Genomic DNA, 25952 nt, shown 5'->3' on the forward strand with positions numbered 1-25952 from the left:
CAGAGGCGGATGAAGATGCGGCCGGTCCCGAGGAAGATCGTGTCGGAGATTGAGCGTGGCGAGTAGCGATCTGACACGGAGATTGTGTTCACTAGCGTCGCGAGAGCGGCGATCACAAATGCGCGGGCTTCATTGCTTGCGAGTAAGAATGGGACGCCGCGATCTACGACCTGCTGGGCGCTTGCGATTGCGAGGAGCGCGAGGAGGAAGAGGAAGTAGTAGAGAGCTATGGCATTGCTGATCTCGATCTTCGCGGGCAATGCCATGGGAGATGGAATGAGTGTCAATCTCCATAGCTTTTAAAAGGGGACATCCAATAATTTTTGGCGGGTCAGCGCTTTGGATATCTCGCAAGGATATTCCTTACAAATTAATTACTTTAATTGGAATTATTATTAAGACAAGTGTACGGCGTCTTGAGACTTGTACGGATTGTTTTAGGGTTTATCATGGCTGGGCAATTTCGAGCCCGACGCTACGAGCTCGAGGGAGCCGCGGCGTCCCTGGATCGGCATCCGGCAGCTGCGCATCCGCTGCTGGATCATGAATGCGGCGCTGCGGCCGCCTCAATTCACTGCGCGGTTCTTCGGGTCAGTGGTGATGAATGCGTGGATTATCTCTCTGACAGGGTTTTGTCCAGGACGAGAAGGAGCCGCTCTTGGCGGAGGTCGTCTTTGATGATCCGCTGAGGTCGGGTGGTTTTGCTGAGGCGGATTTGGCTTCTCCTCCGGCAATGCGGCACAAGTCCAAGACTTCCAGACGGGTGGTTTCCAAGAGTGTCATGGACGAGCAAGTGGAAAATGCAGCGGCGGATTGGGATGCTTATAAGCTCACACTTTCTCAGAGATTTGGATCGTCTGGCACCATGACGATGTCCTCGGTGAGCTTCGGCCTTTTTCTAGTGCATGGTTGAGAATTATGATTTCTTTCGTGTTCTCATTGCAGGCTTTTGATGTTCTTGCGAAAGATCACAAAGGTAACTTACGCACGTAGGATGACTGTCCAACAGATCATATCGTGTTCTGTTCAGCCGCCGGAACGAGCACACATCTCCAGCAGCTGGAAGATCCCGAGAGAAAGGCCTTCGAGGATGTCAAGATTCTCACGCAGCAAGAATGTGTGACGAGACTGAAGGATCTTAACGAAGAGATTGCTGAAGCTTGGAGGAGCGAAGAACGCGTTTCTGCTTTGAGACTTACCATCAAGGTTTGAGACGGTACCTGCTCGTGGCTCACTTACAAGTTTTCTCTCTTTTCGTTTTCGCAGGTAGCCAGGCTTTTGATGGACACTTCCGTGGCACACTTCTATCCCGTGTTGTTCGTGCTCGTAACTGATGTCCTGGATAATGTCGGCGATTTAGTGTGGATGCGTATCAAGAAAAAGGCCGAGACCGATGAAAACGGGAATACCATTGAACTGCCAGGTCTTTCTGCGTGCATGGATTTTTTTCTGTGGGATTCATTCTTGTGTTGCAGTGGATTTTTCATCTAGCGACATCTCTCAGGAGGCGAAGGATACATGTAACAACTGGTTTTTAAAAATTGGGTCCATCAAAGAGCTCTTGCCTCGGATGTAAGTCCTGACGTTTACTGTAGCCTTGCGGTGCTAAATTGCATCTCCTTTCTAGATACCTCGAAATTGCTATCCTGCGGTGCTTGCAATTTCTAGAGCGAGATCCTATCTCCACCATTCAGAGGTTGTCTTCGATGGTCAGAGGGTTGGGAAGTCCTTTGACGTCTGCCTATACTTACATATACTTATCGCGTAAAGGGCTTGCACTTTTGCCGATGGAAAGAGGTAATAAAAATGCTGGGACTACTGTTACACTAACTATTACATTCTCTCAGGTTATCTGGTTAGTGGTATCCATGATTTTACAATGCTGTTATACAGATTAATTGCTGGGGAGTTCAATCAGAATCTTTTAGAGCTGCACATTCAGAAACAAACGTATGTGAGACTGGTCGAACCAATGTTCGAGTGGGTGCTCCACTGCATATTCAAGCTTCTAAAGCAGGTATTGTTTTTTTTTTAATTTTCGACTAATCTTCTATGTGATCATTTTGGCAGGAGGAAACACAAGAAGTTGTGGTTGCTCTTTGTGGCAAACGAGAGAAAGATGGAATGAAGCCTTTGTCAATATTGGTGCATTACTTGCTCAAGCAGCTTCCTGCCACATTCGTGGCTAACCATGCCATTGAGATCTCCAGATTGGTGAAAAGCTCTACCGACATTTCAATGCCGCAGGTTTCGCTTATTGCATTTGCAAGATTGGCATTCACTCACTTCAGTTTGTCATTTCTAGAGTGCCAGTTTTGTCACGCTCGGAAGAAAAATGTGCGACTGTCCACCTCCTCGTGAATTTCGACTTCAAGTTCTCAGTGATGTATGGAAGGTATGCCACTGACTTCTCAAGTTGTGGATATGACATTGTAAGTTTCAGGCGACTACAAAGTACACATCTTTAATAGACTATGTAGCTGTCGCCAACGCGTTTGTCGAATACATTCTTCAGTGTTGCTCAGTAAGCTATTCGAGTTAATTGTCCATGAATTTATAAACAGTGCGCTTTTCTTTTCAGGAAACAGAGCTTATCGTAGTGCTTCGTGATTTAAAGCAGCACTTAAGCGACGGGGAGATTGATCATGAAGTTATGGAGTTCCTTGAGTTCATTGCTCTAAAGCTGATTGACCATTACGCAGACTTTAAACACCTATTTGGTCTGGTGAGTTTTCAACTTTTCTCCAGGGACAAAATTCGAGAGTTTTACACTTTTTAATTGTAATAAACAACATCAGGAGACATTCATGGACATTCTTGATATGTTTCATGGGGATTTCCGGCTTAATGTCTACAAGTGTATTTTGAATTCGGTCTCCAGGTAGTGTCTTTTTATTTCTCTATTTATGCGCAACTGATTCTGAATGTCAGGAATAACATGCCTGTGCTTGATCCAGTCTGCAAAAACTTTTTGTTTGAATCAACTAAAGTGCTCCATGATTCCTTAGACAGTTTTAGTAGTGATGACGATCGAAGGCAAATAGCTCGTCTGGTGATCAGATTTATTCAACTGGTGCGTGTAAATCTTCTTTTGCTATTGGTCAGCTGGCTATGTTTTGCAGGCTGATTACGGGAAGAATCTCGAGACCCAGCTAGATTTTCTTGTTGAGTGTCGTGCGGCTTTTCCGAGGATGGACGCTGTTAGAGTGAGTTGAGAGGTATTTGAAATGTTTTTGATCTCAAAGACTGCCCTTACTTTTTTTCTTGTATTCCAGGAGGAAGTTGTCCGTGCTAGCCATGGCATAGCTATGTCGACATTTAAACTCTGGAAAGGCTGTCATTCCGAAGCGAGCATGGATTTTGTGAAGTCGTGTATAGCATTCAACGAGATCACTATACCGTCAATCACCGATGTTACTGTGCGCGTTCAGCTTTATATCACGACTGGTGAGGTAAGTCCTGGAATTATTTCCATTGCCAAATGCATTTTCTTCTCAGGTTGCTCTGATGAACGGCCTGCTATCTTATGTTCTGAATCTCTTGAAATCCGGAATACTTTGCTTACAAGAACTTCGTTCCGAAGGTAGCAGCCATGCATACGCTATCTTGTAACAATTTCACGGTTTTCTGTTCAGATTCCAATAACGAAGATGAGCTACGACCTTTACTACTGAAGCTTTGTTCGTTTCTGGTAGTGGTGCCAGGTAATGGAAACTCTGGATCAATTAAAAAGATTTGAGGTTCTCTTGGTTTTTTCAGGGGATCCGGAACTCGGTGTGTTGTATTTTCCAAGAGGCCTTGTGAACTTGCTCGATGCCAAACCCTGGTAGGAACAAGCAGAGTATGGATAAATTTACTCTCTGAATTCTATTACAGGTTACTGAAAGGAAGGAAGAGACTGCAAGTCCTCCTCGGTATTCTCTCTACAGTCTCGACATTGTCTCAAGACGATCTTCCATACCATGTAGCAAATGAGCAGGTCTTTTTCTTAAAAGTCACTCCGTGCCTTGCTGAAAAGTGGATGCAGGTAGATAGCAACGATACGTTGTACTTTGGAGAGTCGGGATATCAAGAAGAACTGCAGAGCTTTGGTGCTATGGTTCTGGAAAAAATTGTCGCTGTCATCAAGCAAGAAAAGAATGCGGTGAGTGCAGATTTGTTCTTTCGGAAGGTTAAGCTCCTCTCTCTTTGTAGTTGCAACGCGGGTACATGCTACTGGATACTTGTAACACTCTTTTAATGGCGTTCGAGGTCAGTGATTTTTTTTCTTGTATTTTCTTATTCTCAGCTGGCTGCTTTTGTAGAACTCTGATGAAATGGGAGCTCAAATGCTTGAAAGAGCGCGATCGCTGTTGCCAAAAGAACTAGGCTATTTGGAAGCAACAAGGCAGCGAGTTCTGAGAAGTAACGAGCTAAAACTTTATAGATTGTCTCTCTCGGCTAACTCCCTTCTATCAATCCAGGCTTTGGAGCATGAATCCAGTACGCTCGTCCATGTCACGGCATTTGGCTGGAGAGGCATTCCTCTCACGACCGCCAAACTTTCATCCAACCGGTGGAGCCTTCCAAACAGGTCCACAACACAGTTATAGTGCTCAATACCAGGAACGATTCCATACTCTTGCACCATTTTCTTGAAAATTCGTGACGCTTTATCGGTTGATCCAGCACGGGTGCAAGTAGCTAGAAGTGATACAAAGGTGATCCCATCGGCTGCTACAAATTCGGCTTCCATTGCTTGAAAGAGATGGAAGACGAGCTTTGTGTTTCCTTGGTGACTGTATCCTGCTATCAGGGCATTCCATGCAAGAATGGTGGTAGTTCCAGATGATAAGGAATCGAAAATAAGTTGGCTACTTCTCAGACTTCCATTTCTTCCATAGAAATCCAGCAAAGACACGACTATAGGCTCGAGAACTTCCATTCCACGCCGGCAAATCTCCTTGTGGATTTCTCTCCCGGTTTCCAAGTCCGCGAGATTGCTACAAGCTTTCAATGCGGCAACAAAGGTCCAAGAGTTGGGCTCGCCACCTTTTCGTTTGAAGCAAAAGAAGATTCTCAGTGCTGACTCGTTATACATATCCCAAGATCAGTGAGTTCCAAGTCACGCTATCACGAAACTCCATTCGAGTGAAAACTCTTTGAGCGTCAACCACGCTTCCACACTTGAGAAACATATCTATGAGTGAATTTGACACGAAAGTGCTGGAATGGGAGGATTTTTCTATGGCTCGAGCATAGATCGCCATTCCCTTCTCGAGGGATTCCATGGGAACGAGCTTTTCATTGAAGTCCTGGCAAGATTCTTGTGTGGCGAGGATGGCGCAAGCTTTCGCGGCTGCTACGAAGGCCCAGGGATCGCCAGCCATGGCGTGACGATCGTGTTCGAGCTGGAGGACCTCGAACAGATTGAGAGCCTCCCGCGCGAGTCCATTGTCGGCGTACCCATGCATGAGCGAGCTCCACGCCACGGCATTGCTCTGGATCATCGAGGAGAAAACTCGCTCGGCCTCGCGCAAGCAGCCACACTTGCAGTACATAAAAACCAAGCTGCTGGCCACGAAATCGTTGGAGTCGCAGCCCTCTCTCGCGGCCAAGCGATGAACAGCCATGCCCTTCTCCAGCGCCTTGATCTTGACAAATCGCCCATGATCGACCTCTCTCTCGGCAATGCAAGCGCAAGCTTTGATCGCCGCAAGGATTGTTCGCTCGTTGAAGGATTGGATTCCAGAGAACAACTCCAGAGCAAGCTCGGGCTCTCCATTCTCGGCATACCCGAGGATCAAAGCGTTCCATAGCGCGAGATCGCGGTGGTGGAGAGAATCAAACACTCTCCGAGCTTCCACCATAGAGCCACGCTTGGCATGCTTTCTCACGAGCTTGCTCGCTGCATAGAGATCTAAAGTGCTCGTCCCTGCCAACCAAGAACTTGTTTGCTCGATCATACTTCTTGTTTTCTCGATCATATTCCAAAGACCAAATACAAATTCTAGAAGTGTTATGGAGGAGTCTCGAACTTAACTCCATAGCTAACAGCTATGGGACTTCTAACCGTGTGCCTGTGATCCTTCCAAGTCATGGAGCCAAAGATGAACCCATGGACATGGAGGTCCGGGGTTCTAACTTTCCTCTCGAGCTCAAACCTCACCTCAAACGATTTCGTCTGTCGCTTGCGGGTGAACTCCAGCACCGACGGGGTGACGGTCACAGCAATTCCCGGAGGAGCTTCCACGCTCACTCGGTAGATCGATCGGTGGTCACCGACGTTGGTCACGGTCCTCTTCACGGTGTAGCTTTCAAAGAGCTCCGGCACCGAAATGGACGGATAGTTGAGCTCGCTGACCGCTGAAAACGTGTCGCAATAACCAACAATGCCACATATACGAAAGCGCTCAACGTACTCCTTCGGATCCAAATCGTAGACGAGACCCGGATGGGCTGCAGCATACGGGTTAAGGTGGCCGGCTCCATAGTCGAAAGGTGTGGCATTCACAAATCCGGGGCTCATGTAAGCTGAAATATGGGGAAGCAAGGGTTAAAGACAAGTTGGCGAGAAGTTCTTACCTGTTGTTACCAATGCCGAATGGATTGCAGCGGGACTCCAATCGGGGTGGTATGATTTCAGGAGAGCAACCACACCAGTAACGTGAGGGCAAGCCATTGAAGTTCCTGAAACTATATTGTAACTTCTGGAGCCACCTATCCATGCTGCTATAATTTTAACTCCAGGTGCTGTGATATCAGGCTGCCAACCATCATAGTGTTACAACATGGTTTTAAGAATTTTTGTATGATGCGTACCTTGATCACTGAAGGGAATACCATGCTTGGACCTCGAGATGAAAATGCTGCAACCGCTGGTGGTCTGCCCGTAATATATTCAGTTCTTCCTGGATAGATATACGCCATTGGACAGCTGAGAAGAGGATCAAAATAAAACAAACGTTAGGATCTTGAGATCAGGACAAAATCTGTGCAACCTCGACGAGATTATGTAGGAGAGGATCGAGAGGCCATCACTGGATGAAACGTGCACGGCAGGCACGACATGCGGATCTTCCTCCAGCTCCATTTCTTGTGATGGGTCTTCGTACAAAATCATCCCGCTTCCACCCGCTGCTAACACTTCTGCACCCTTGTTGACCCGGGGGATGCCGCCGCCGCGCATACAGAGCACGATCTTCCCCTTGGTTTTCATGGGATCCAAAGTTCCTTCTTTGCAAAGCAAGCTGATCATAGTATAGCCAACGTATTAGTATGAAAACAACAATAATATATCAGTGTTCACCTGTCAGCACTGGTCGAGTTCTCTGCCTTCACTTGTGCACTGGAAACAATTGGGCAGAACTTGCGAGTTCCATGGGCAGTCAATGTCCTTCCCTGTAATACAAACAGTTTGATGAATGCAGAGATGTAAGCCTATATAACACCTTAAAAGTCTTGCCATTCGCCAGAGAAACTCGCCCAGTGTTATCTCTGTCTATACTGCTGGCTCCCACCGTGATAAACCATGGCGCGGTGTTGTGTATGGATGTAAAGTCGGTGTTTCCGGCTGCTGCCACCACAACAACACCCTTGGCAATGGCGTAGAGTGCTGCCTGGGCTGTCTCGTCATAAAACTCCTCGTCGCCACCCCCCAAAGACATTGATAGAATATCCACTCCATCAGCCACGGCATCATCTATACCCGCAACAATATCAGCACCGGAGCACTGGTTCTCGTTGCCCCAACACACTTTGTAGACTGCAAGCCTCGCCTTTGGAGCTCCTCCGGCAGCGGTTCCACGCGCCAATCCATTGATGGATACATCTTTTACGTAGCGGCCGACTGCGGTTGACGCGGTGTGCGTTCCGTGCCCTGTTTCGTCCCTTGCTGACAATGTTAAAAATTGTGTAGAATTATCTATGGTATCCAGGTATCCTTTATAGTAGTACCGCGCTCCAATCAACTTCCTTGAGTACATACAACATTAGTTGTTAGTTGTTACTAATTCTTATTAGTACCTGTTGCAATTGGAAGTGTTGAACAATTGCCCCGGCTGACATGTTCCCTTCCATCGTTTGGGAGCTTTGTTCATGCCGTGGTCTCGAAAGCTCTCAGATTCCGGCCAGATTCCAGAATCTATCAGCCCAACGATGACATCTTTGCCGTGCTTGCCCTGGTCCCATAAGGAGTGATTCGAGGGTATGAATGGATGCTTTGATTTGTCTCCGCTCACTCCCATGTAGTCCCAGCTTCTGGTCGTGAGGAGTTTGTATGTTCTGCTAGGATTGATCCTTACAACACCGGGATAATCTGCTCAAAGAAACGAAAAGACGAAGAAAAGTTATAAGGTAAGAGAGGACTTTGGAAACTTACTGGATATCTTTTCGGCTTGTTCGACAGTGAGTTTGGCAGCAAAGCCATTCAACGCGTGCTTGTAGCTATAGACAATATGATCCTTGGTTTCATGCCTTGACCTGAGTTGCAAAGATTCAGCTACAAACCTCCAAGATTTAGAATTAGTGGTTATACTTTCCCAAGGCTTCTCCAAGGATTGAATGGTGTGTCTCAGTCACCACATCGGGGTGTAGAGATTCGTCCCGAGCTTCCAGATGCACAATGTAAAGCTTGGATTCATTCTGCTATAGATCAAAGTGCGCTAGATCGTAGAAAAAAGATTAATTGATACTACTTACTGCAAAAGCTATAGAACAAGAGAGCAGCAAAACTAGAAGAACAAAATGCTCCATGGTCGTCGTCCTAATTTGAAAACTTTTATACTATAGACATCAAAATTCTAATATGGTTTGAAGGAATATATGGTTAATATTTAATAATAACAAATCAAATAAATAAATTAAGTATCCAAAGCGGGGCATTCCGAGAATCGAACTCGGGACCTCTCGCACCCGAAGCGAGAATCATACCACTAGACCAAATGCCCTATTTGTGATAGGTGACAGCCTCTTAACCCTTTTCACCGGTAGTACTGTTCCAGCGTGGAACTCCACGTCCGCGCCACGTGGCAAACGGCGGCAGCCGCCAGCGGCGAATATTCTTTCAAGTGGTGGGCATGCCTCCGAGCATAGGGTTTTAAACCTGGTCCTAGCTCCAGGACACAAGCATCGGCCTCGGCGGCGACGAATCCTCCCTCTCCTCGCAGGTGAGCTCTCGATCTCGCTGCTCGATCTATCGGCATTTCTCTCGCTCGATCGAGAATGCATGCCCTTGCATGCGCGATTTCTTCTCAATCTCACTCCATTTCTTGCAGCTCGCCTTGTCTGGTTCCAATGGCTGCCATCGCCAACGTTTGCGGGACTCCCATGAGGAGCGCTCTCATTCCCAGCCATGAGATCCATCTCGCCAAGCCAATCAAGGTCTCTACTTCGGTGAGGAGCGGCAAGCTACCAGCGATTGCGATGACTGCCGCAGCTACAGCAACGTGAGTATCGATCGCTTTGTTTTCTTTTCTTCTTTCATGAAAGCTTGGATTTTTCTTTCTCTCTTTGCATCCACAGGGAGAGCGTCGCGAAGCAAGACAGCAGCAAGTCTTCGCAGATCATGCACTCGCTCTCTCCTGAGAAGATCGAGATGTTTAAGTCGCTCGAGAGCTGGGCGGAGGAATCCATCCTCCCATTCCTCCGGCCGGTGGAGAAATGCTGGCAGCCCCAGGACTATCTCCCGGAGCCATCCTCGGAGAGCTTCTACGATGAGGTCCGCGAGCTGAGGAAGCGAGCCGAGTGCTTGCCCGACGACTACTTCGTCTGCCTCGTCGGGGACATGATCACCGAGGAAGCACTGCCAACTTACTTGACGATGCTCAACACTCTCGACGGCACTCGCGACGAGACCGGTGCGAGCCCGAGTCCGTGGGCAGTGTGGGGGCGTGCCTGGACCGCCGAGGAGAATCGTCATGGCGATTTGCTCAACAAGTATCTCTACCTCACTGGACGAGTCGACATGAAGCAAATCGAGAAGACGATCCAGTACTTGATCGGTTCTGGAATGGTAAGAGCAGAGTTTCTTCTTTCTCGGGAACTCAAAAGTCGGTTTTTCCATTCTTGCAGGATCCCCAGACCGAGAACAATCCATATCTCGGGTTCATCTACACGTCCTTCCAGGAGCGAGCCACCGCCATCTCTCATGGCAACACTGCTCGCCACGCCAAGGACCACGGAGACCACAAGCTCGCGACTGTTTGCGGTCTCATCGCAGCCGACGAGAAGCGGCACGAGAATGCTTACACCAGGATCGTGGAGAAGCTGTTTGAGATCGATCCGGAGGGCGCGATGCTGGGGCTGGAGGACATGATGAGGAAGAAGATCTCCATGCCGGCTCATCTCATGTACGACGGCCAGGACAAGAACCTGTTCGAGCACTTCTCTTTGGTGGCACAGAGGACGGGGGTGTACACTGCCAAGGATTACGCAGGAATTCTGGAGCACTTGGTCAAGAGATGGAACGTCGAGTCCATCACCGGATTGTCTGCTCGCGCGCAAAAGGCCCAGGATTTCGTGTGTGGTCTCCCTCCTCGGATCTTGAGACTAGAGGAGCGAGCTCAGAGCAGGGTGAAGAAGGGCCCCAAGACTGGAGCGTTTAGCTGGATTTTCAACAGGGAAGTTGCGCTCTAGACGAACAACGCTTTGGAATCTACCCGAGAAAAGGTGTACATTACGAGTTTAGTGTTCTAGTGATTTTCAAATAAGTACGGGGTTTTTATTTTTTATTAATTTGTATTGTGCTTCAAGTCCACACAAGTTTCTAGAGCTCTCTACAAACAGGTTGGATCACGAAAACGATTTATCACCAGATTTCACAAGGATGTTCGAATCAACATGATCAACACTAGCAAGACAATATATCATATTAGGATACTATCTGTCGATTCTAAATTGTTCAAACTTGCTTAAACTATATCATAGTCTAGAAAAACGCAAAGCTTTGTCTTATCTTTTCTTTTTGGTTTTGGGATTCTTCCCAGTAAATTGCTCTTGTGCTTCTTGCTTTGGCTGGCCATTCCACAGGAACTGCGTGACATCGTCCACTTGAGAAAGCTTGAGCAAAAGTGGTGTCAATCTCTCAAGCTCTTCATCATCTGCTTCTCCTCTAAATGGTTTGATCTCGATGCCATTGTGCGGGCACAGCCTGAAGTGGAACCTTTCATTGTCCACCCACACTAGCCGCTTCAACTCATGCCTGACCTTTACCTTGCGCACATCCTTGATGAAACCGGTCCTCGTCCTGGTGCAATCCTCAATGCCATAAACGTCGGTTATAAGCTTTGCACTCGCCCCAAACCCTGCCACCGATTGATCCAGGTGCCTGGAATCCGAGACACTGAAGATGACAACGGAGTAGGCCATTGCCATCCTGCTCAAGAACGCCTCCAGCCCAGGTCTGTTCACAATTGTGCTCGCGTCCTTCTTCCATACCAGCGTCTCGTTTAGGTCTAGCACCAAAACGGGTTTGCCTTCTTCCGCCATCTTTTTTAGGGCACACAAATTGTGAACAAAATTTGGTGTTCTCATTTCCCTTTCTTCTTGGGCTTGGCCTTGCCAAGATTCTTAGTAGACTGCTCTTGTGCTTCCAACACCTTTGGCTGGCCATTCCACAGGAACTGCGTCACATCCTCCACCTTGGACAGCTCGAGCAAAAGAGGTGTCAGTTTCTCAAGCTCCTTGTCATCTGCTTCTCCTTTGAATGGCCTGATCTCGATGCCATTGTGCGGGCACAGCCTGAAATTGAGGCGAACATCATCCACCCAGACTAGCCTCTTCATGTTGCACCTAGCAAGCTTGGACACATCCTTGACAAATCCCTGTCGGCACCTGGTGCAATCCTTGATGCTGTATACCTCGCTAATGAGATGCGCAAATGCCCCAAACCCAGCCACACAGTCGTTAACATGCTTTGAGTCTGACGCACTTGAGCTTGTATACCTGCGCCATCTTGCTGAGGAACGCTTCTAGGCCAGGCCTAGTCGAGTTCTTCCTGCAAATCAGCGTGTCGTCTAGCATTTCTTCCCGCAGCCCTAATCAGGAAAGTTTTTTTCAAACCGTTTAGTTTAAAGGATTTTGGTATCATTATTAAATTACTTAATAAATTCCCCTCGATCTCAGTTCCGTTTTCTCAAATCGCCAGTGCGTGTGAAAGTTCTCACAAAGCCTCTGTGCGGGAGAAGATCTCGAGAGCCGCTCCCGACCACCACTATCAAAGAATTTATGGACCAGTATCAAACACAACCTTGGAGTTCTACAAGACGAAGAGGTGCTACAATCGATTTACATGCGGAGGTTTGTAGACCGGGAAACGCCTCGGTGACAACCCGATCCAAGCAATCCAGGACTTAGAGAAGAGAGACCTTGTAAGAACAAGAAAAGAGCATGCTTCTTTAGATTTTTGGACATTTGTGGAGGCCGCCACGGTAGCCTGGTAGAGGCGCTCGCCGAGTACCTCCACCAGCGCGGCAGCCCCCTCTTGCAAATTACCCACGAGTCCCATTTGGAGGCGCCGCCTCCAAAGGAAAACGCCCGAGCCAGGATGTCCCCAGGTCGGGCCGGACTTTGTCCGGTGGGCTGCTGGAGGCGTGGGAAATCTAGTCGAGCTCTTCGCCTTCTTGCGGCAAAGAGGAGAAAGAAAGCACCCAAGCAACCAAAACCAAGCTCCACAGCAAAACAATCAAGCAAGCAAAGGAGAGATGCGATCACTCACCATGGGCGCCATCCAGATCCAGCTCCATCTACGCCACAAGCGAGAGAAATAGTTAGAAGGAAGAAGCGGGCACACAGGCAAGCAATCCTCCCGAGCTCAACCGCCAGAGGCCCCCAAAGAAAAGCCCTTGGTCTTGGATTTATATACTCCACGGACTGCGAATATTTCATTCGGGCGGATTGGAATATACCTAGACAGCAGTTAAAAATTTGTGTTCGCATAGTCTTTTTAGTGGTTTTGTGTTACAATTTATATGATCTAAATTTAATATAATTTGGAGCGCTATTATATGCAATGGCTCTTAATTTATGAGATTTTTATGTTTAAATAATTACAAAATTACATGAGCCATTATTTTGATAAATTATTTGACTTTAACTTCCAGTAACATTTTATTAATAATCATATAAATCAGCATATAGATGATTTAGGTCTAGTCATGAATAATTTATTGACCTTTATTTGTCTTAACCACTTTTATCAAGAAGAAGCTGGCTCAAGGTCACTTTAATTTCAATACTGAAAAAAACTTCTTTAAACAAGTGTTATTTAGCTATTTTCTAATTTAAACTAAATAGACTATTTCATATGGACTTTATTAAATTTTAATATTGGCTCTTTTTCTCAATTCTAGTTTTTCATTTTCAAAGAAAAATAAAGTGAAGTAGAACTTTTATTTTTGGGCATATTATTACAATAGATAAAAAGCTATCTTTAAAACATTAGCCCCTCCAGATAAGGTTTATTAAATATAAGATGCTAATTTTGACATTATAAACATTATGAATGCATGGAATATGGAAAGGGAATACAAAAAAATGTGTATATCAATTAACCCAAAAATCCTACCTAATATACAAGAGCGAGTGGTTCAAATTGAAATGAATCTAATAGCTATAAAAATCCCATTACACTAATATTAGTATATAATATCATAGCTATACACTTAGACTTCATATAATCCCCTCTTTACGGAGTAATAGAAGACTATTAGGGTTCTCTCATAGAGGGGCCAGGATCTGGAAGAACATTAAGAGGAGGAATCGGTGGATCTGTAGGTGGTATCAATTGTTCTTGATCCTTTTATATGAAGTGTTTTAACTACTACACATACATAATTTTTAAAGGATAAATTTGCTAAATGTTATGCTAAACCTTATAAATTTGTAGTCTAATTTGTCGCAATACCCAATACGGTCCTTTCCACTTAGCAAGGAGCCCCTTAAATAAACCACATACCATAAAATGGGAAAATAAACTAACACGAAGTCATCCACTTTGTACTTTGTAGGTGGATGATGATGGAAGTTATAGCACCATTGTTGTCCCATTTGTATGCGACTTAGGTGTTCAAAAGACTCTACTCAAACAAGTGGAAGAATGCTCGTCAAATACTGATTCACAACCTAGCATCGGCAACTCATGACAATTATGAAGGTAAACCCAACTTCGTTGGTAATATTAGACCATGACCATATAGGAATTTATATAGTAAAGCACCAATAGAACTCTACACTCTTGTGACATATATATACTAAAGAAATGGCAAATAACCATCCCAATCCAAATGCTAAAAGTTTATATATTTTGCAATCATCCCTTTGAATGTCTGAACGAGCCATTCCACCAAACCATCTGACTATAGATGATAAACACTCGTGAAAGTGTCGTATATCACCAACCAAGACATCAAAACATGAAATGCATTAGCCATAAATGCAGGATTATTATTTGAAAGAATCCACTCTAGATAAGAATGTTGGAACACCACTCAATTGAGAAGAAAGTATCCAATAACAGTTGCAAAGGCACTAATAAGAGCACCAATTTCCACCCAATGAGTCAGGTAATTAGAAGCAATAATACCATACTTATTGCTAGTAGTTGATCATGGAAAAAGTCCTATAAGATCAAACGCCACTAACTCAAATGGATGGGAAATTGCAATTGATTTCAACCATCTTTCTGCAGCACGAGGGAGTGTATTATAAGTTTGGCAATAAACGTAGCTATGCATATACTGAATAATATCACGTCACATTTCTGGCCAATAAAAAAACCTATGCAGCCTTTTGGTCACACAACGATATCCCATATGCCCATTTAAAATAGGAGAATCACAGTAGGCATGGAGAAATCGTGGAATAAAGATTAAAAGCACCACCAGCTATAAATGATCATCAGGATCTATCCCTAAAAAATAACAAAGGCTATCTTAAAAGTGATATTAAGAATGTAAATCCTAGGATAGCAAGTTATCAACAACTGATGCAAGATTCTCAAACCCATCTCAAAGCCTTCAAATTCATGGTTCAATCTTTTGAGCCTCGTGAACTTTATCAAGAGAAGGTAAATCTTGTTTTACACCTTGTGGACACTAAACGTCAAGTATAACAGCTGCCGACATCACAGAATTCTCGTTTAGAAAATCCACAGATGTTGGAACAATAGACTCATCAGAAACATGAGAAGAGAGCAAAGAAGGAAGAAAAGCTCGAAAAAGGGCATTAGCATCAATCATAAAACTCCCTGGGTGATGAATAACATCAAAATTATATATCTAAAGCTTCAAAGCCCACCGAGCAATATGACTAACTATGTTTTTTCGCTTCAATAATAAAGTAATGACAGCATGATCACCTTCCAGTAACGTCCGAGCACCATGTAGACATACATGAAGTTTCTCGAATCTAGACTACTGCTAAACACTCCTTTTCTATCGTGGAATAGTTCACCTTTGCTAGTTGTAATATATAGCTTATGGGGTAGCTTTTGTCAACTGGTCACATCACTTGTCTCTCTGTCAATATTCTTTATTTTGTTAAAAGGGCGTGACTGTGTAAGCAATTCTAACTGCCTGTTTACAGTACTCTATCTAAACCCTACCAACGGGTTTTTGTTTCTTTGCTCATGAGGGTTGGGGCCTCTGGCTTCTCTCTTTATGCCACTTGCGGGTAGGGCATATCACACTTTTGTAAGCTAGGTGACACCCAAAGCAACAAGGGTGGCTAATTCCATTTGTTATTTTCTTGTCGGCAACAACCAAAAGGTGTTTAAGTGGGTAGTGCATCCGCATTAGACAAAAAGGTTACCCCTAACTCATTTAAGTTGATGCATTTTTCACATAGTGTGAATATCATGAACTTTTTCTGGAGTTGTTTCCTTGGCGGTATTCTAGACTCGAGTATGCATCAACGAGGACGTCAATCTTCCTTAGGGGGGGAGAGTGTCACAAATATGATTTCAGGTATTGAAAGTTACCTGTCGACTAGTCTTTATAGACACACTTTTCTTACTACCACGATGGCAGGAGGTCAGTATTGCTAATTCCCTTTATCAGCCTCTTTTGTTCAAGTGTTAGTAAACTGGACTTTGCATCTGTACTTAGCCAGATGAACATAAGGTAGGAACTCTTATGTGTTTTTAGCTGAGCATACTCGGCTTGGCTCTTAATTCTCTTTTGCTCTATCTTGCACTAGCTTGGCAAAAACCCTTGCATATTGAAATTAGTCCCTCAATATCACTGAATGATAGTTTACCATGTCTATTAAACACCCTCGCTATCATGCCTTTTGTGTTAATCTCATTTCGGTCCTAAATGCTATTTATGGAATGTGTCAAGATTTGCTCCTTTGGCATATCTACAGAATGTAGAGATTCTCCTAAACATGTTCATCCTATGTCCAAATTTGCAATTTAAGGACATTCCATATTCAATAAATTTTGAGCTTGTCCCAGAGACTAACTCTTGATACTAAGCGAGGCTTGGGGTAAAAGCCCAAAGCATGTGTTCCTAAAGGGGGGCGGGGGGGGGGGGGGGGGGGGGTCGGTGGGGTGTGGGGGATTCCAAATGTATAGTAGGGATAATGGGTAGATCGGGCATGGCCAACTAACCTAAGGTATAGTTTAGCTCTTACTTGCATGCCTATCCTTGTTTTGTGTCCGATTTGGGTCTAAGCCTATGCTCCACACCATGCTAGCTGATAGAGTACCTATATCCTTGCGTTAGGCCACTAGTATGCTAAAATAACACCAAACTCCGTTTGCCTCCGTTTTGCATGTTAGTTATGGCATTGGGATGCTAGATGCTCTAGGACTATTCCAAGTCACTCTATACTCCTGTCACTTCGCTCTTTAGGCTATATGCTTAGGAGTCATTCTGTGCCTCAGTGCCATTATTCCTTGGCTCCGTGTTTAGGAGTTTGGCACCATTCCTTTGTTCAATTGCCCAAGGCCTTAAAACTTGGGTTCCACACCATTATCCTTTGGACACGTGGCATGTGACACATGGCATTTGTCACGTGGCACAAAGAGAGTTTAGGTTCCGCTTCGTGGTTATCCTATGGTAAATCACCATAAGATAAAGAGTCAAAACTACATGCGCTACATCTTCACCTCCAACAATGTGAGTGCATGGAATATGGAAAGGGAATACATAAAATATGCATATCAATTACCTAAAAAACCCTAACTTATATACAAGAGCAAATGGTTTAGATTGAAACTAATATGACGGCTACCAAAATCCCACTATCCTAATATTAGTATACAGCATTGTAGCCGTACACTTAGACCTCACAACATGTTTTAAATTATTATAAATGAAAATTACTTATAATGCAATCTATATCAACTGTTTTTTCTTATAATTCCTTGTATAGACAATAGATTTTTTATTTTTTTCTTTATTTCCAGGAGGTGATCGAGACTAAGGATCTAAGTCATGAGCAATATTTCAAAATACAACTTATACTAAGCTTGTAGTGGGCATGAAAAGAAACACTAGCAATTTTGAAAAATAAGAGGGATGAAGAATTTTTGTGAGTGGAATGATATAGAGGTACTATGTGGTATGATATGTAAATAGCTTAACAAAGTCTTAGATCTCCATAAAGAATATTTAAAATATTAAAATATTCTCATAAACTCATATAGTTGTATATAATTATGATATGTTATTTGCATATGCTGTCACTATGAATTGTTAAAACCTTAGAGGGAGAATAGAGATAAAATACCCATTGAAGACTTTCTTATAAAATAATTGCTTCTTTTTCAAGTGGGTTAAAGGGAGAGAGATCAAATGCATGGGCAAATGACACAAGTATTAAGTATTCATAAATATGTTTTTTGTCTTGTAAAACATCCATAATAACCCTTATTCAGCTAAAGGGTTCATTGACTAAAATCTCTTATTAAACTAAAGGGAACTAACATTTTCATTTCCATGTCAATGAAGATATCAACATCTGTCAAGGTGTTAGTTCTCTTAGACTTAATAAAAGTTATTGATCAGCATTTTAAGATGTATCATGCAATAAAATTTAAATATATTACCACTTTTCTCCTTGGATTAAAGAGAGAGAGTTAAAATATATTACAATTATAAACAGTTGCTAACAAGTAGAGACAATACATGTTTGTTGTGAAATCCTTCACAAACCACTCATAGGGCATTATCCTTGACATTAATTCGTGATCAATAAACACTTTTTCTTTGCCATCTCAATCAAATTAAATCTTGCTTTAAAAAACAAGGACAAACTATAACCTTGGTTTGGATTCTTGAGCTTCGGATTGTCATGTTAGTGACCTATATTATCATGGATCTAAACTCAAAAATTATGGCCAAAAGAAAAAAAATGACACAATTTTCATCACACTTACCAATGTGTTTCCTTGATGACTGACCTAGCTAAGTGATGGTGTTACCACCAAATGTTGCTATTGAATCTCAATAAAAAGCCAAAGAGTTTCAAGGTATACTTAATTCATTTATCTATGGTATTCTTCCATTTGCTTAACCTCTTCTTTCTTATCAATTATAGATTCTTTCTCGCTTTGTTCACATTAATAAGGATATCAGCAAGAGATTACATTGGGACATCACCCCTCCACTATTCTGAAAGACTAATGCTGGAGAAACCATAATAAGAAAAGTGACTAACTTACTCACAAATTTTATAAATTATATAAATATCATAAACCATTAGATGGTAGAATAAGTTAGAATATATTTTATTCAGAAAATTTAAATGAATATTAACTGTGGTGAGTGTATGAAATACAAAAATGGAATACAGAAATGTTAATCCAAAAGTCTTAATTTATATACAGGAGCAAGTGGTCATCACTTCAGGTCTAATTATGCCATATACTAATATTGGGATTTTGATACTCACTAATTTGATCAGATATCAAAATCACAATATTAATTTATGGCATAACTAGACCTCACACCCCTGTTCAAATATTCAAATATATTCTATGTATATCCATTGGTTAATTCCTAAACAATCAAAAGAAGAAAATGTATTAAACAATGCACATGTTTCTTATAAACTCTTTTATTTTAGTTGGACTGTTTGGTGTCTAAACAAAATAAAACAAAGCAAATTATTGGAATGTACACCTTTTACCTTTTACGCCTAGAGAACGACTTCCCTATTGAAAATCCAGCTAAACGTTCTAGTCTTGGGGCCCTTCTTCACCCTGCTCTGAGCTCGCTCCTCCAGTCTCAAGATCTGAGGAGGGAGACCACACACAAATTCCTGGGCCTTTTGCGCACGAGCAGACAATCCAGTGATGGACTCGACATTCCATCTCTTGACCAAGTGCTCCAGAATTCCTGCGTAATCCTTGGCAGTGGACACCCCCGTCCTCTGTGCCACCAAAGAGAAGTGCTCAAACAGGTTCTTGTCCTAACCGTTGTACATGAGATGAGCCGGCATGGAGATCTTCCTCATCATGTCCTCCAGCCCCAGCATTGCGCCCTCCGGATCGATCTCAAACAGCTTCTCCACGATCCTGGTGCAAGCATTCTCGTGCCGCTTTTCGTTGGATGCGATGAGGCCGCAAACAGTCGCGAGCTTGTGGTCTCCGTGCTCCTTGGCGTGGCGAGCAGTGTTGCCGTGAGAGATGGCAGTGGCTCGCTCCTGGAAGGACGTGTAGATGAACCTGTGATATGGATTGTTTTCGGTCTGGGGATCCTGGAAGGTGAAAGTTCTCACAAAGCCTCGAGAGCCGCTCCCCATCACCACTATCAAAGAATTCCAGTATCAAACACAACCTTGGAGTTCTCACACTTGGGACATTTCTACGAGACGAAGAGGTTTGGTCCAATACACCGCCGTTGGCCCGATCCAAGCAATCCATCCTCGAGAGAGAGCTGCCAGAGCGGCACAAGCCTTCAAGGCATTTGGCTTGAATCCCCAGCACTTCATCGTGGAGTAGAGATCCGTTTTCTTGGACTTGGAGAAGAGAGACCTTGTAAGAACAACAAAAGAGCAGGCTTCTTTAGATTTTTGGACATTTGTGGAGGCCGCCACGGTAGCCTGGTAGAGGCGCTCGCCGAGTACCTCCACCAGCGCGGCAGCCCCCTCTTGCAAATTACCCACGAGTCCCATTTGGAGGCGCCGCCTCCAAAGGAAAACGCCCGAGCCAGGATGTCCCCAGGTCGGGCCGGACTTTGTCCGGTGGGCTGCTGGAGGCGTGGGAAATCTAGTCGAGCTCTTCGCCTTCTTGCGGCAAAGAGGAGAAAGAGAGCACCCAAGCAAGAAAAACCAAGCTCCACAGCAAAACAATCAAGCAAGCAAAGGAGAGATGCGATCACTCACCATGGGCGCCATCCAGATCCAGCTCCATCTACGCCACAAGCGACAGAAATCGTTAGAAGGAAGAAGCGGGCACACAGGCAAGCAATCCTCCCGAGCTCAACCGCCAGAGGCCCCCAAAGAAAAGCCCTATCGCCGCAGGTCTTGCATTTATATACTCCACGGACTGCGAATATTTCATTCGGCCGGATTGGAATATACCAGTTAAAAACCTATAGAATAATTTGCATTTGCTTATTTGGATACTGATATTATTTTGTAATATATTATTGTTTTCCAGATATTTAATGTTTAAATAATTACAAAGATCGAATATTCAATTCGGCCGGATAATTTTTAGGGCAGTTTTAGAATTAGAATATAACACCCTTGACGTGCGTTGACGACGGTCAAAAAAATCGACCGATGGAAATAGAAAGTTCGTTGACCAAGGCCAACGACCACTTTTCCTTTTCCCCCCCTCAACTTATGATACACTCGCGCGGACTTCCGAGGCTATCGTCCGAGCTGTCCTCGTCCGAGTTCTCCGTGGATATGAGATTGTAGTAGCCTTCTTCTTCGTTGTGCTCCTGCGCGTCGTCTTGGTTCTGCGCCTCCGGGTCGACGAATCGGGCGCTCTGGAGATGGAGAACTCGCATGATGATCTCGGGCGTGAACGGGACGTTCGACAGATCCTCGCGGCTTCGCTTGTTCCTCTCCATGATCTGCACGAAGTTAAAGACAATGGTGGAGAGAAGACTCACTCGAAAACAGGAGAACTTACCTTGTCAGCATTTGGAGGAAATGGTTCTCGATCCACGCTGGTTGGAGCCCAGAGCTTGATCGTCTTGTCCATTCCGCTCGTCGCCAGGAACGCGGTGTGAGGATGAGGCTCGAGGCAATTCACGACCCGCCTGTCTCCCTTGAGCATCGTCACGAGAGCTCCTCCACGCTTCTTCCAGATGAAAATGTGACCACAGTCGGAGCCGCTCATCACGTACTCGCTGTTCGGCCCGTAGAAGTTGACGCCCTTCACCGTCTGTGCGTTCCTGTGGCCCCTGTAAACTTGCGGAGATCTTCCATCGTCGGCGGCGCTCGACTTCTCCTTGTCGTCGTCCATGTCGCCACTTTGATCTTCGTCTTCCGCGTCGTCGTCTCCATCCTTCTTCCTGATGCTTGTGTCGATCTCGTCGTCGCAGTCGGGGGTGTCGGAGTTTACTTCTTCGTCCGACGCCGAGTCGTCGTCGGGCCTCGTCTGATCCTGGACTTCCATGTCCCTCTGGAAGAGGTAGATGTGCTCGTCGCTGTATGAGACGAGGAGCTCCTCTTGGTGAGAGTAAGCGACGCAGGTGATGTGTATGTGCGGGAAGCCGATGAGGTGTTTTGGAGTGTAGAGGCTGACTGGTGTGTCGTCACCGATCTTTCTCAGGTCGTAAACTCGGGCGTAGACGTCGTCGCCACCGACAGCGAGATAGTTTGGATTCCGGGGATTGATGACGATTGAATTCAGGCGGACAAGCGGGCCTCTGGATTTGAAGCGGTTCTGACAGCTTAGAAGCTTTGTCCGCCTGTTGTCTCGCAGATCAAACTAGAAAACAAACACACTACGTATCAAAACCAGGGAAAGACTCCAAGGATTCGCTTACATGTAGGACAATACCATCTTCTCCACAGCTGAAGAACGTTCGAGGACTTCCTGGCTCGACCGCAAGCTTGTGAGCAGGACCTCTGTGCTTGGCTAGTTTCTTAGTCTCAACTCTTCCATCCTCGGAGATCAAAGCATGACGCACCTACAAAAAGTTGGAAAGATTAGATTTTTTGTTCTAGGTGGTAGTTTGGTTGACGAAACACGATCAGGGAGAGAACTTAACGAAAATGGAAGGAATGAACGACTTACTTGTCCATCAGCAGCACAGCTGACAACACTGCGATCATCCGAGAAAGGCATAATTCTCGCTTGGAAAACATTCTGCTCGTGACCCGAGTGATAGATGAGCTTCTTTCGTCCGGCCATCCAGTCCCAGAAGATGATCTGCTTGTCATCCGAGCCGGACACCAATCGATCGCCGGAGGGATTGAAGTGAACAGTGTTAACGCATCCTCGATGCCCAGAAAGTCTGCGAAACTCCTTAAGTCGTTGTACCATGTCCTGGGAAAAGGAGAAGAGAAAAACGAAAAGTCAAGTTCCGACCAAAAAAATTTGATCATTCCCCAAGAGCGCAGAAAAGAATGAAGGAAAGAAATCCTGGAAAGATGAAGAAGAGGAAGAAATTTAAATCCAAGGAACTCCATATCTCCAAAAACGAAGAGCATTGTAAGAAAGCACGAAAAAGAGAATGGGAATCCATGCAAGGAGGAAGCCACCAGACCTAAGGAGATGAAAACCCAGGCGATCGCTACACGCACCTCACAGCCGCCGATTCGATGCGCGTAGAGCGACGGCCGCAAGCTGCCGATCTCGCGCTTGTAGAGCTCGAAGTGCCTACATTTGTAGAGCTCCAGAGCTGGAGTGGAGCTCCGCGAAGCCGAAGCGCCATCGCAGTCCATCGTAGCGCGCTCGCTCGCAGCTCTCGTCTCCCGGCTAGGGATTTTCACGGGACGTCTCCCATGATACCGCGATTCTACTTAGGTCACAAAAGATTCACTGGAAGAGGAAGAGGAATTTAGGGTTTATAGGGATGGATGGGGGCGATGGCGACGACGATTTCCCGCTACTCTCTGGATCCGACGAGGACGAGCCCGTGAGGAATCCAGACGAAGACGCCGAGGCGCAGGGAGAGGCGGAGGATGGAGAGGCGGAGGGCGAGGCGGCGGCGGAGGTGGAGGCCGAGGAGGATGAAGATCAGCAGCAGCAGGTCGAGGTCGAGAAGCCACGGCAGCAGCCGATCGTGGACACGGATAGAATCCAGTGAGTAGATCGAAATATCTCTCCTCCAGTTCTAAATTCTTCTCTTTTGTGTGTTCTAGGGAAGCTATGGGAAGATTTACTGCAGATCAGCTAGATCGGTATGAGCACTACCGGCGGTCGGGCTTTCCCAAGACGCAAATGCGTAGAGTGAGTGGTTCCTTTGCTTCTCTTCGTGATTTCGCTGAATTTTTCTTTCTTTTGATCTTTCTCAGCTTGTCCAAAACGTAGCAGGGTGTTCTATATCAGTGCCAATGTCGATCGTTATGTCTGGTCTCGCGAAGATGTTCGTGGGTGATGTTATCGAAACGGGTAAAAGTCCAAGAGCGCGTTCTTTTTTTTTTTCTAACTTCGTGGTCTCGCAGCTCGAATCATAATGTCCGAGCAACAGGAAGAGGGACCGATCCGACCCCGTCATCTCCGCCAAGCGTACCGGCGACTGAAGCTAGAGGGGAAGCTTCCGATTCGATCCAGACCAAGCCTTTTTCGCTAGAACAAGAAAACTCGAGATGTCAGCTGCAAAGGCTCTACGAAACTTGGTATGTCTAAGTCGCTTTCGATTTCTCTCTAGGTACTTTTTCGCCGTAGAGGTTTGACAAAAGAACGTGTGATGTTGAATTCTCAGGGTCTCCATCGTACAAATGCGAAGCCGCCACTTTCGCTCGCTGGAAATCTCGATGAGTTTTACACCCGGCAAGAAGAGCTCCCCAGGTGATCTCGTCAGGGACAAAGGGCATTTGGTTTATGAGCTCCTCGGCCCTGTCAAGCTGCCCAGCTCTCGCGAGAAGATCCACCATGCAAGAGAAGTGTTCTATCCCGGGTCTAAGCACGGGATCCTCGCTCATCAGCAAGAAGTAAGACCATCCTTGTTCCAATCGGCCTCCATGACAACAGGCTATTAAAACTCCGAGGTATGAGATCTCGTTTGGTTTGCAGGAGTCCAGGAACATCAGCCCAAAACACTCGATCGCTTCTTTGTCATGTCCAGATTGAGCGTTTGCTACGATCAAAGTCGTGAAAGTTATAGTGTTTCTCTCAGGAGATTGATAGAACATCTTTCTTGCTTTGGCTGTAAGACCTTTGTGAGCATATGCTCCAATGATAATGTTGTAAGAGACAACGTTCCTCTCGGGCATATTCTCGAACGTAAGCCTCGCATCTAGAAGATGCCCGTTCTGGGTATATGCCGTTAGTAGGCTTGTCCACGTTACAATGTCGTGAAGAGGCATCTTGTCAAACGTTGCTTTAACCTCGTTTAGCTGGGCGTGTTCACCAAGGATAAGAATCACTGCGGTACACGTGACAACATTATACTCGGGCATCTTTCCAAAGATGCTCATTACAGCCTCTAGATTCCCATCCTCGGCATATGCCTGTAGAAGCGTATTCCACGCGACCAAAGTCTTCTCACGCATTCTATCAAATACCTCTTTTGCACCGCGTAGATTCCTGTTCACAGCGTAAGCTTGCAGCATCGCAGTCCAAGCTACCGTATTATGCTCCGGCATATTCTCAAACATTCTTCTTGCTACCACAAGATCCCCTTCTTGGGCATATGCCGAGAGCATAGCTGTCATAGATACCACGTCGTGCTCTGGAATATTTTCTCGTAAATACTCAACCCCGGAGAACTCACCACTCTCGGAATATGCCTGCAGCATCGTAGAGTACGTGACCACATTACGCTCGAGCATCTCGTCAAACATTCTCTTGACCACGTCCAGATACCCTTCCCGGGCATATGCCATAAGCAGGGTATTCCACGTCACGAGATTCCACTCGGGCATCCGGTCAAACACCGACTTGGCACCGGCGAGATTCCGATGCTGGGCATATGCCTGCACCATCGCCGTCCACGTCACGATATTCCGGTCGGGCATCAGGTCAAAGATTCCCTTCGCATCGTCCAGATTCCCGCGGCGGCCGTACGCCGTGAGCATCAGCGTCCACAGCACGACATCCGGGCCGTCCATTCTGTCAAAGAGCTCCCGCGCTTGATCCAGATGCCCGTTCTGGGCAAATGCTGTCACCATGATGTTCCACGAGAAATAGTTTGGATCTTTGAGGTTATCGAAGATCTGCTTGGCGTGGAACACTTGCCCGCACCTTCCGTACATCTCGATCAAGAGATTCAAGAGCAGCGTGTTCTGGCCGTGCTGCCCTTTACGAATCGCTTCGTGTAGCTCGCGGCCCCGGGCGAGATTTCTAGATTCGCCACTGGATCGGACGAGCGAAGCTAGAGATTTCACGTCCATTCCATCAAGATGTTTAGAGAAAACCAAAAAATAGTTCGACTATTAAGGAGAACACTCCACGCATTTGTACTGCCCTGTACAAAAAGCCCAAGCTTGATCTTCATTGGAATCCCCCGGCGCCGCCGCGGAGCGCGAGAACGAGATGGAGCACGGATCCGCCCTCGATGTTGTAATCGCGCGCGGTTTTGTCGTCGTTCATCTGCTTCCCGGCAAAGATCAGCCTGCAAGAACAAAGAGTCATTCCATCTCTCCCAGAAGAAACAAGAGATTTCTTTCGCTTGCCTCTGCTGGACGGGAGGAATCCCTTCCTTCTCCTCGACGCGCTCCTTGATGCGCTCGATCGTGTCATTGGGCTCGATGTCGATCTCGATTTCCTTGCCTGTGAGTGTCTTCACCTTGATCATGGTGCCGCCCAGCAGCCGGAAGAAGCCATGCTTGCCCATCGGAGCTCCCCCCAGTCCAGCAGCCCTAACCCTAGGCCTTTAAAACTGTACGGAAAACTTTAG

At 45.6% G+C, this 25952-nt stretch overlaps 10 protein-coding genes, 1 long non-coding RNA gene and 1 other non-coding gene across 13 annotated transcripts; 3 read left to right on the forward strand and 9 right to left on the reverse strand.

Annotated features, from left to right (window-relative positions):
* Positions 1–449: 449 nt before the first annotated feature.
* LOC9653745 (UPF0505 protein) lies at positions 450–4856 on the forward strand. The gene is made up of 24 exons (XM_024683393.1): positions 450–590; positions 641–880; positions 946–976; positions 1031–1206; positions 1267–1423; positions 1476–1572; positions 1628–1797; positions 1848–2017; positions 2071–2247; positions 2306–2395; positions 2444–2524; positions 2582–2725; positions 2799–2881; positions 2932–3073; positions 3123–3206; positions 3276–3452; positions 3499–3583; positions 3636–3704; positions 3760–3826; positions 3877–3979; positions 4028–4144; positions 4195–4251; positions 4305–4404; positions 4464–4856. Exons 1-24 carry the CDS (start codon positions 450–452, stop codon positions 4475–4477), a joined length of 2772 nt encoding a protein of 923 aa, XP_024539161.1. The 3' UTR covers positions 4478–4856.
* On the reverse strand, positions 4545–5966 carry LOC112349272 (pentatricopeptide repeat-containing protein At1g11290, chloroplastic-like). The gene is made up of 3 exons (XM_024683394.1): positions 5117–5966; positions 4697–5031; positions 4545–4562 (listed from the first exon to the last, which is right to left on the reverse strand). Exons 1-3 carry the CDS (start codon positions 5964–5966, stop codon positions 4545–4547), a joined length of 1203 nt encoding a protein of 400 aa, XP_024539162.1.
* Positions 5967–5998: 32 nt separating this feature from the next.
* LOC9653573 (subtilisin-like protease SBT5.3) lies at positions 5999–9182 on the reverse strand. Its single transcript, XM_024683395.1, has 7 exons — positions 9083–9182; positions 8005–8296; positions 7431–7953; positions 7289–7380; positions 7031–7229; positions 6802–6865; positions 5999–6513 (listed from the first exon to the last, which is right to left on the reverse strand). Exons 1-7 carry the CDS (start codon positions 9180–9182, stop codon positions 5999–6001), a joined length of 1785 nt encoding a protein of 594 aa, XP_024539163.1.
* Positions 8856–8927, reverse strand: TRNAP-CGG. The gene has a single exon. It is a non-coding gene; the product is annotated as a tRNA-Pro (tRNA).
* LOC9653746 (stearoyl-[acyl-carrier-protein] 9-desaturase 5, chloroplastic) lies at positions 9042–10735 on the forward strand. The gene is made up of 4 exons (XM_002978404.2): positions 9042–9146; positions 9255–9425; positions 9502–9991; positions 10051–10735. The coding sequence occupies exons 2-4, from the start codon at positions 9274–9276 to the stop codon at positions 10612–10614; spliced, it is 1206 nt and encodes a 401-aa protein (XP_002978450.2). The 5' UTR covers positions 9042–9146; positions 9255–9273; the 3' UTR covers positions 10615–10735.
* A 194-nt stretch (positions 10736–10929) lies between these two features.
* LOC9653574 (mitochondrial import inner membrane translocase subunit TIM50) lies at positions 10930–11466 on the reverse strand. The gene has a single exon (XM_024683396.1). The coding sequence runs from the start codon at positions 11464–11466 to the stop codon at positions 10930–10932; it is 537 nt and encodes a 178-aa protein (XP_024539164.1).
* Positions 11467–12041: 575 nt separating this feature from the next.
* LOC112349286 lies at positions 12042–12802 on the reverse strand. The gene is made up of 2 exons (XR_002993342.1): positions 12695–12802; positions 12042–12344 (listed from the first exon to the last, which is right to left on the reverse strand). It is a non-coding gene; the product is annotated as an uncharacterized LOC112349286 (long non-coding RNA).
* Positions 12803–19357: 6555 nt separating this feature from the next.
* Positions 19358–20418, reverse strand: LOC9653747. 2 transcript variants are annotated; one of them, XM_024683443.1, is made up of 2 exons: positions 20311–20418; positions 19358–19960 (listed from the first exon to the last, which is right to left on the reverse strand). In XM_024683443.1, the coding sequence occupies exons 1-2, from the start codon at positions 20320–20322 to the stop codon at positions 19481–19483; spliced, it is 492 nt and encodes a 163-aa protein (XP_024539211.1). In that variant the 5' UTR covers positions 20323–20418; the 3' UTR covers positions 19358–19480. The 2 variants fall into 2 exon arrangements, with proteins under 2 accessions (XP_024539211.1, XP_024539210.1); XM_024683442.1 differs by having other exon boundaries at positions 19358–19733; positions 19778–20418.
* A 209-nt stretch (positions 20419–20627) lies between these two features.
* LOC9653748 (DDB1- and CUL4-associated factor 8-like protein 2) lies at positions 20628–22929 on the reverse strand. Its single transcript, XM_024683405.1, has 5 exons — positions 22693–22929; positions 22184–22435; positions 21933–22076; positions 21071–21874; positions 20628–21011 (listed from the first exon to the last, which is right to left on the reverse strand). The coding sequence occupies exons 1-5, from the start codon at positions 22831–22833 to the stop codon at positions 20769–20771; spliced, it is 1584 nt and encodes a 527-aa protein (XP_024539173.1). The 5' UTR covers positions 22834–22929; the 3' UTR covers positions 20628–20768.
* A 19-nt stretch (positions 22930–22948) lies between these two features.
* Positions 22949–24224, forward strand: LOC9653749 (transcription initiation factor TFIID subunit 11). Its single transcript, XM_002978405.2, has 5 exons — positions 22949–23194; positions 23254–23341; positions 23407–23503; positions 23557–23730; positions 23817–24224. Exons 1-4 carry the CDS (start codon positions 22965–22967, stop codon positions 23682–23684), a joined length of 543 nt encoding a protein of 180 aa, XP_002978451.2. The 5' UTR covers positions 22949–22964; the 3' UTR covers positions 23685–23730; positions 23817–24224.
* On the reverse strand, positions 23737–25446 carry LOC112349273 (pentatricopeptide repeat-containing protein At2g35030, mitochondrial-like). The gene is made up of 2 exons (XM_024683397.1): positions 25298–25446; positions 23737–25165 (listed from the first exon to the last, which is right to left on the reverse strand). The coding sequence occupies exons 1-2, from the start codon at positions 25444–25446 to the stop codon at positions 23737–23739; spliced, it is 1578 nt and encodes a 525-aa protein (XP_024539165.1).
* Positions 25447–25464: 18 nt separating this feature from the next.
* On the reverse strand, positions 25465–25929 carry LOC9653575 (NEDD8). The gene is made up of 2 exons (XM_024683407.1): positions 25729–25929; positions 25465–25667 (listed from the first exon to the last, which is right to left on the reverse strand). Exons 1-2 carry the CDS (start codon positions 25887–25889, stop codon positions 25547–25549), a joined length of 282 nt encoding a protein of 93 aa, XP_024539175.1. The 5' UTR covers positions 25890–25929; the 3' UTR covers positions 25465–25546.
* Positions 25930–25952: the final 23 nt, after the last annotated feature.

The sequence above is a fragment of the Selaginella moellendorffii genome, unplaced genomic scaffold (genome assembly GCF_000143415.4).
Source record: "Selaginella moellendorffii unplaced genomic scaffold, v1.0 SELMOscaffold_37, whole genome shotgun sequence".
NCBI classification, from domain to species: domain Eukaryota; kingdom Viridiplantae; phylum Streptophyta; class Lycopodiopsida; order Selaginellales; family Selaginellaceae; genus Selaginella; species Selaginella moellendorffii.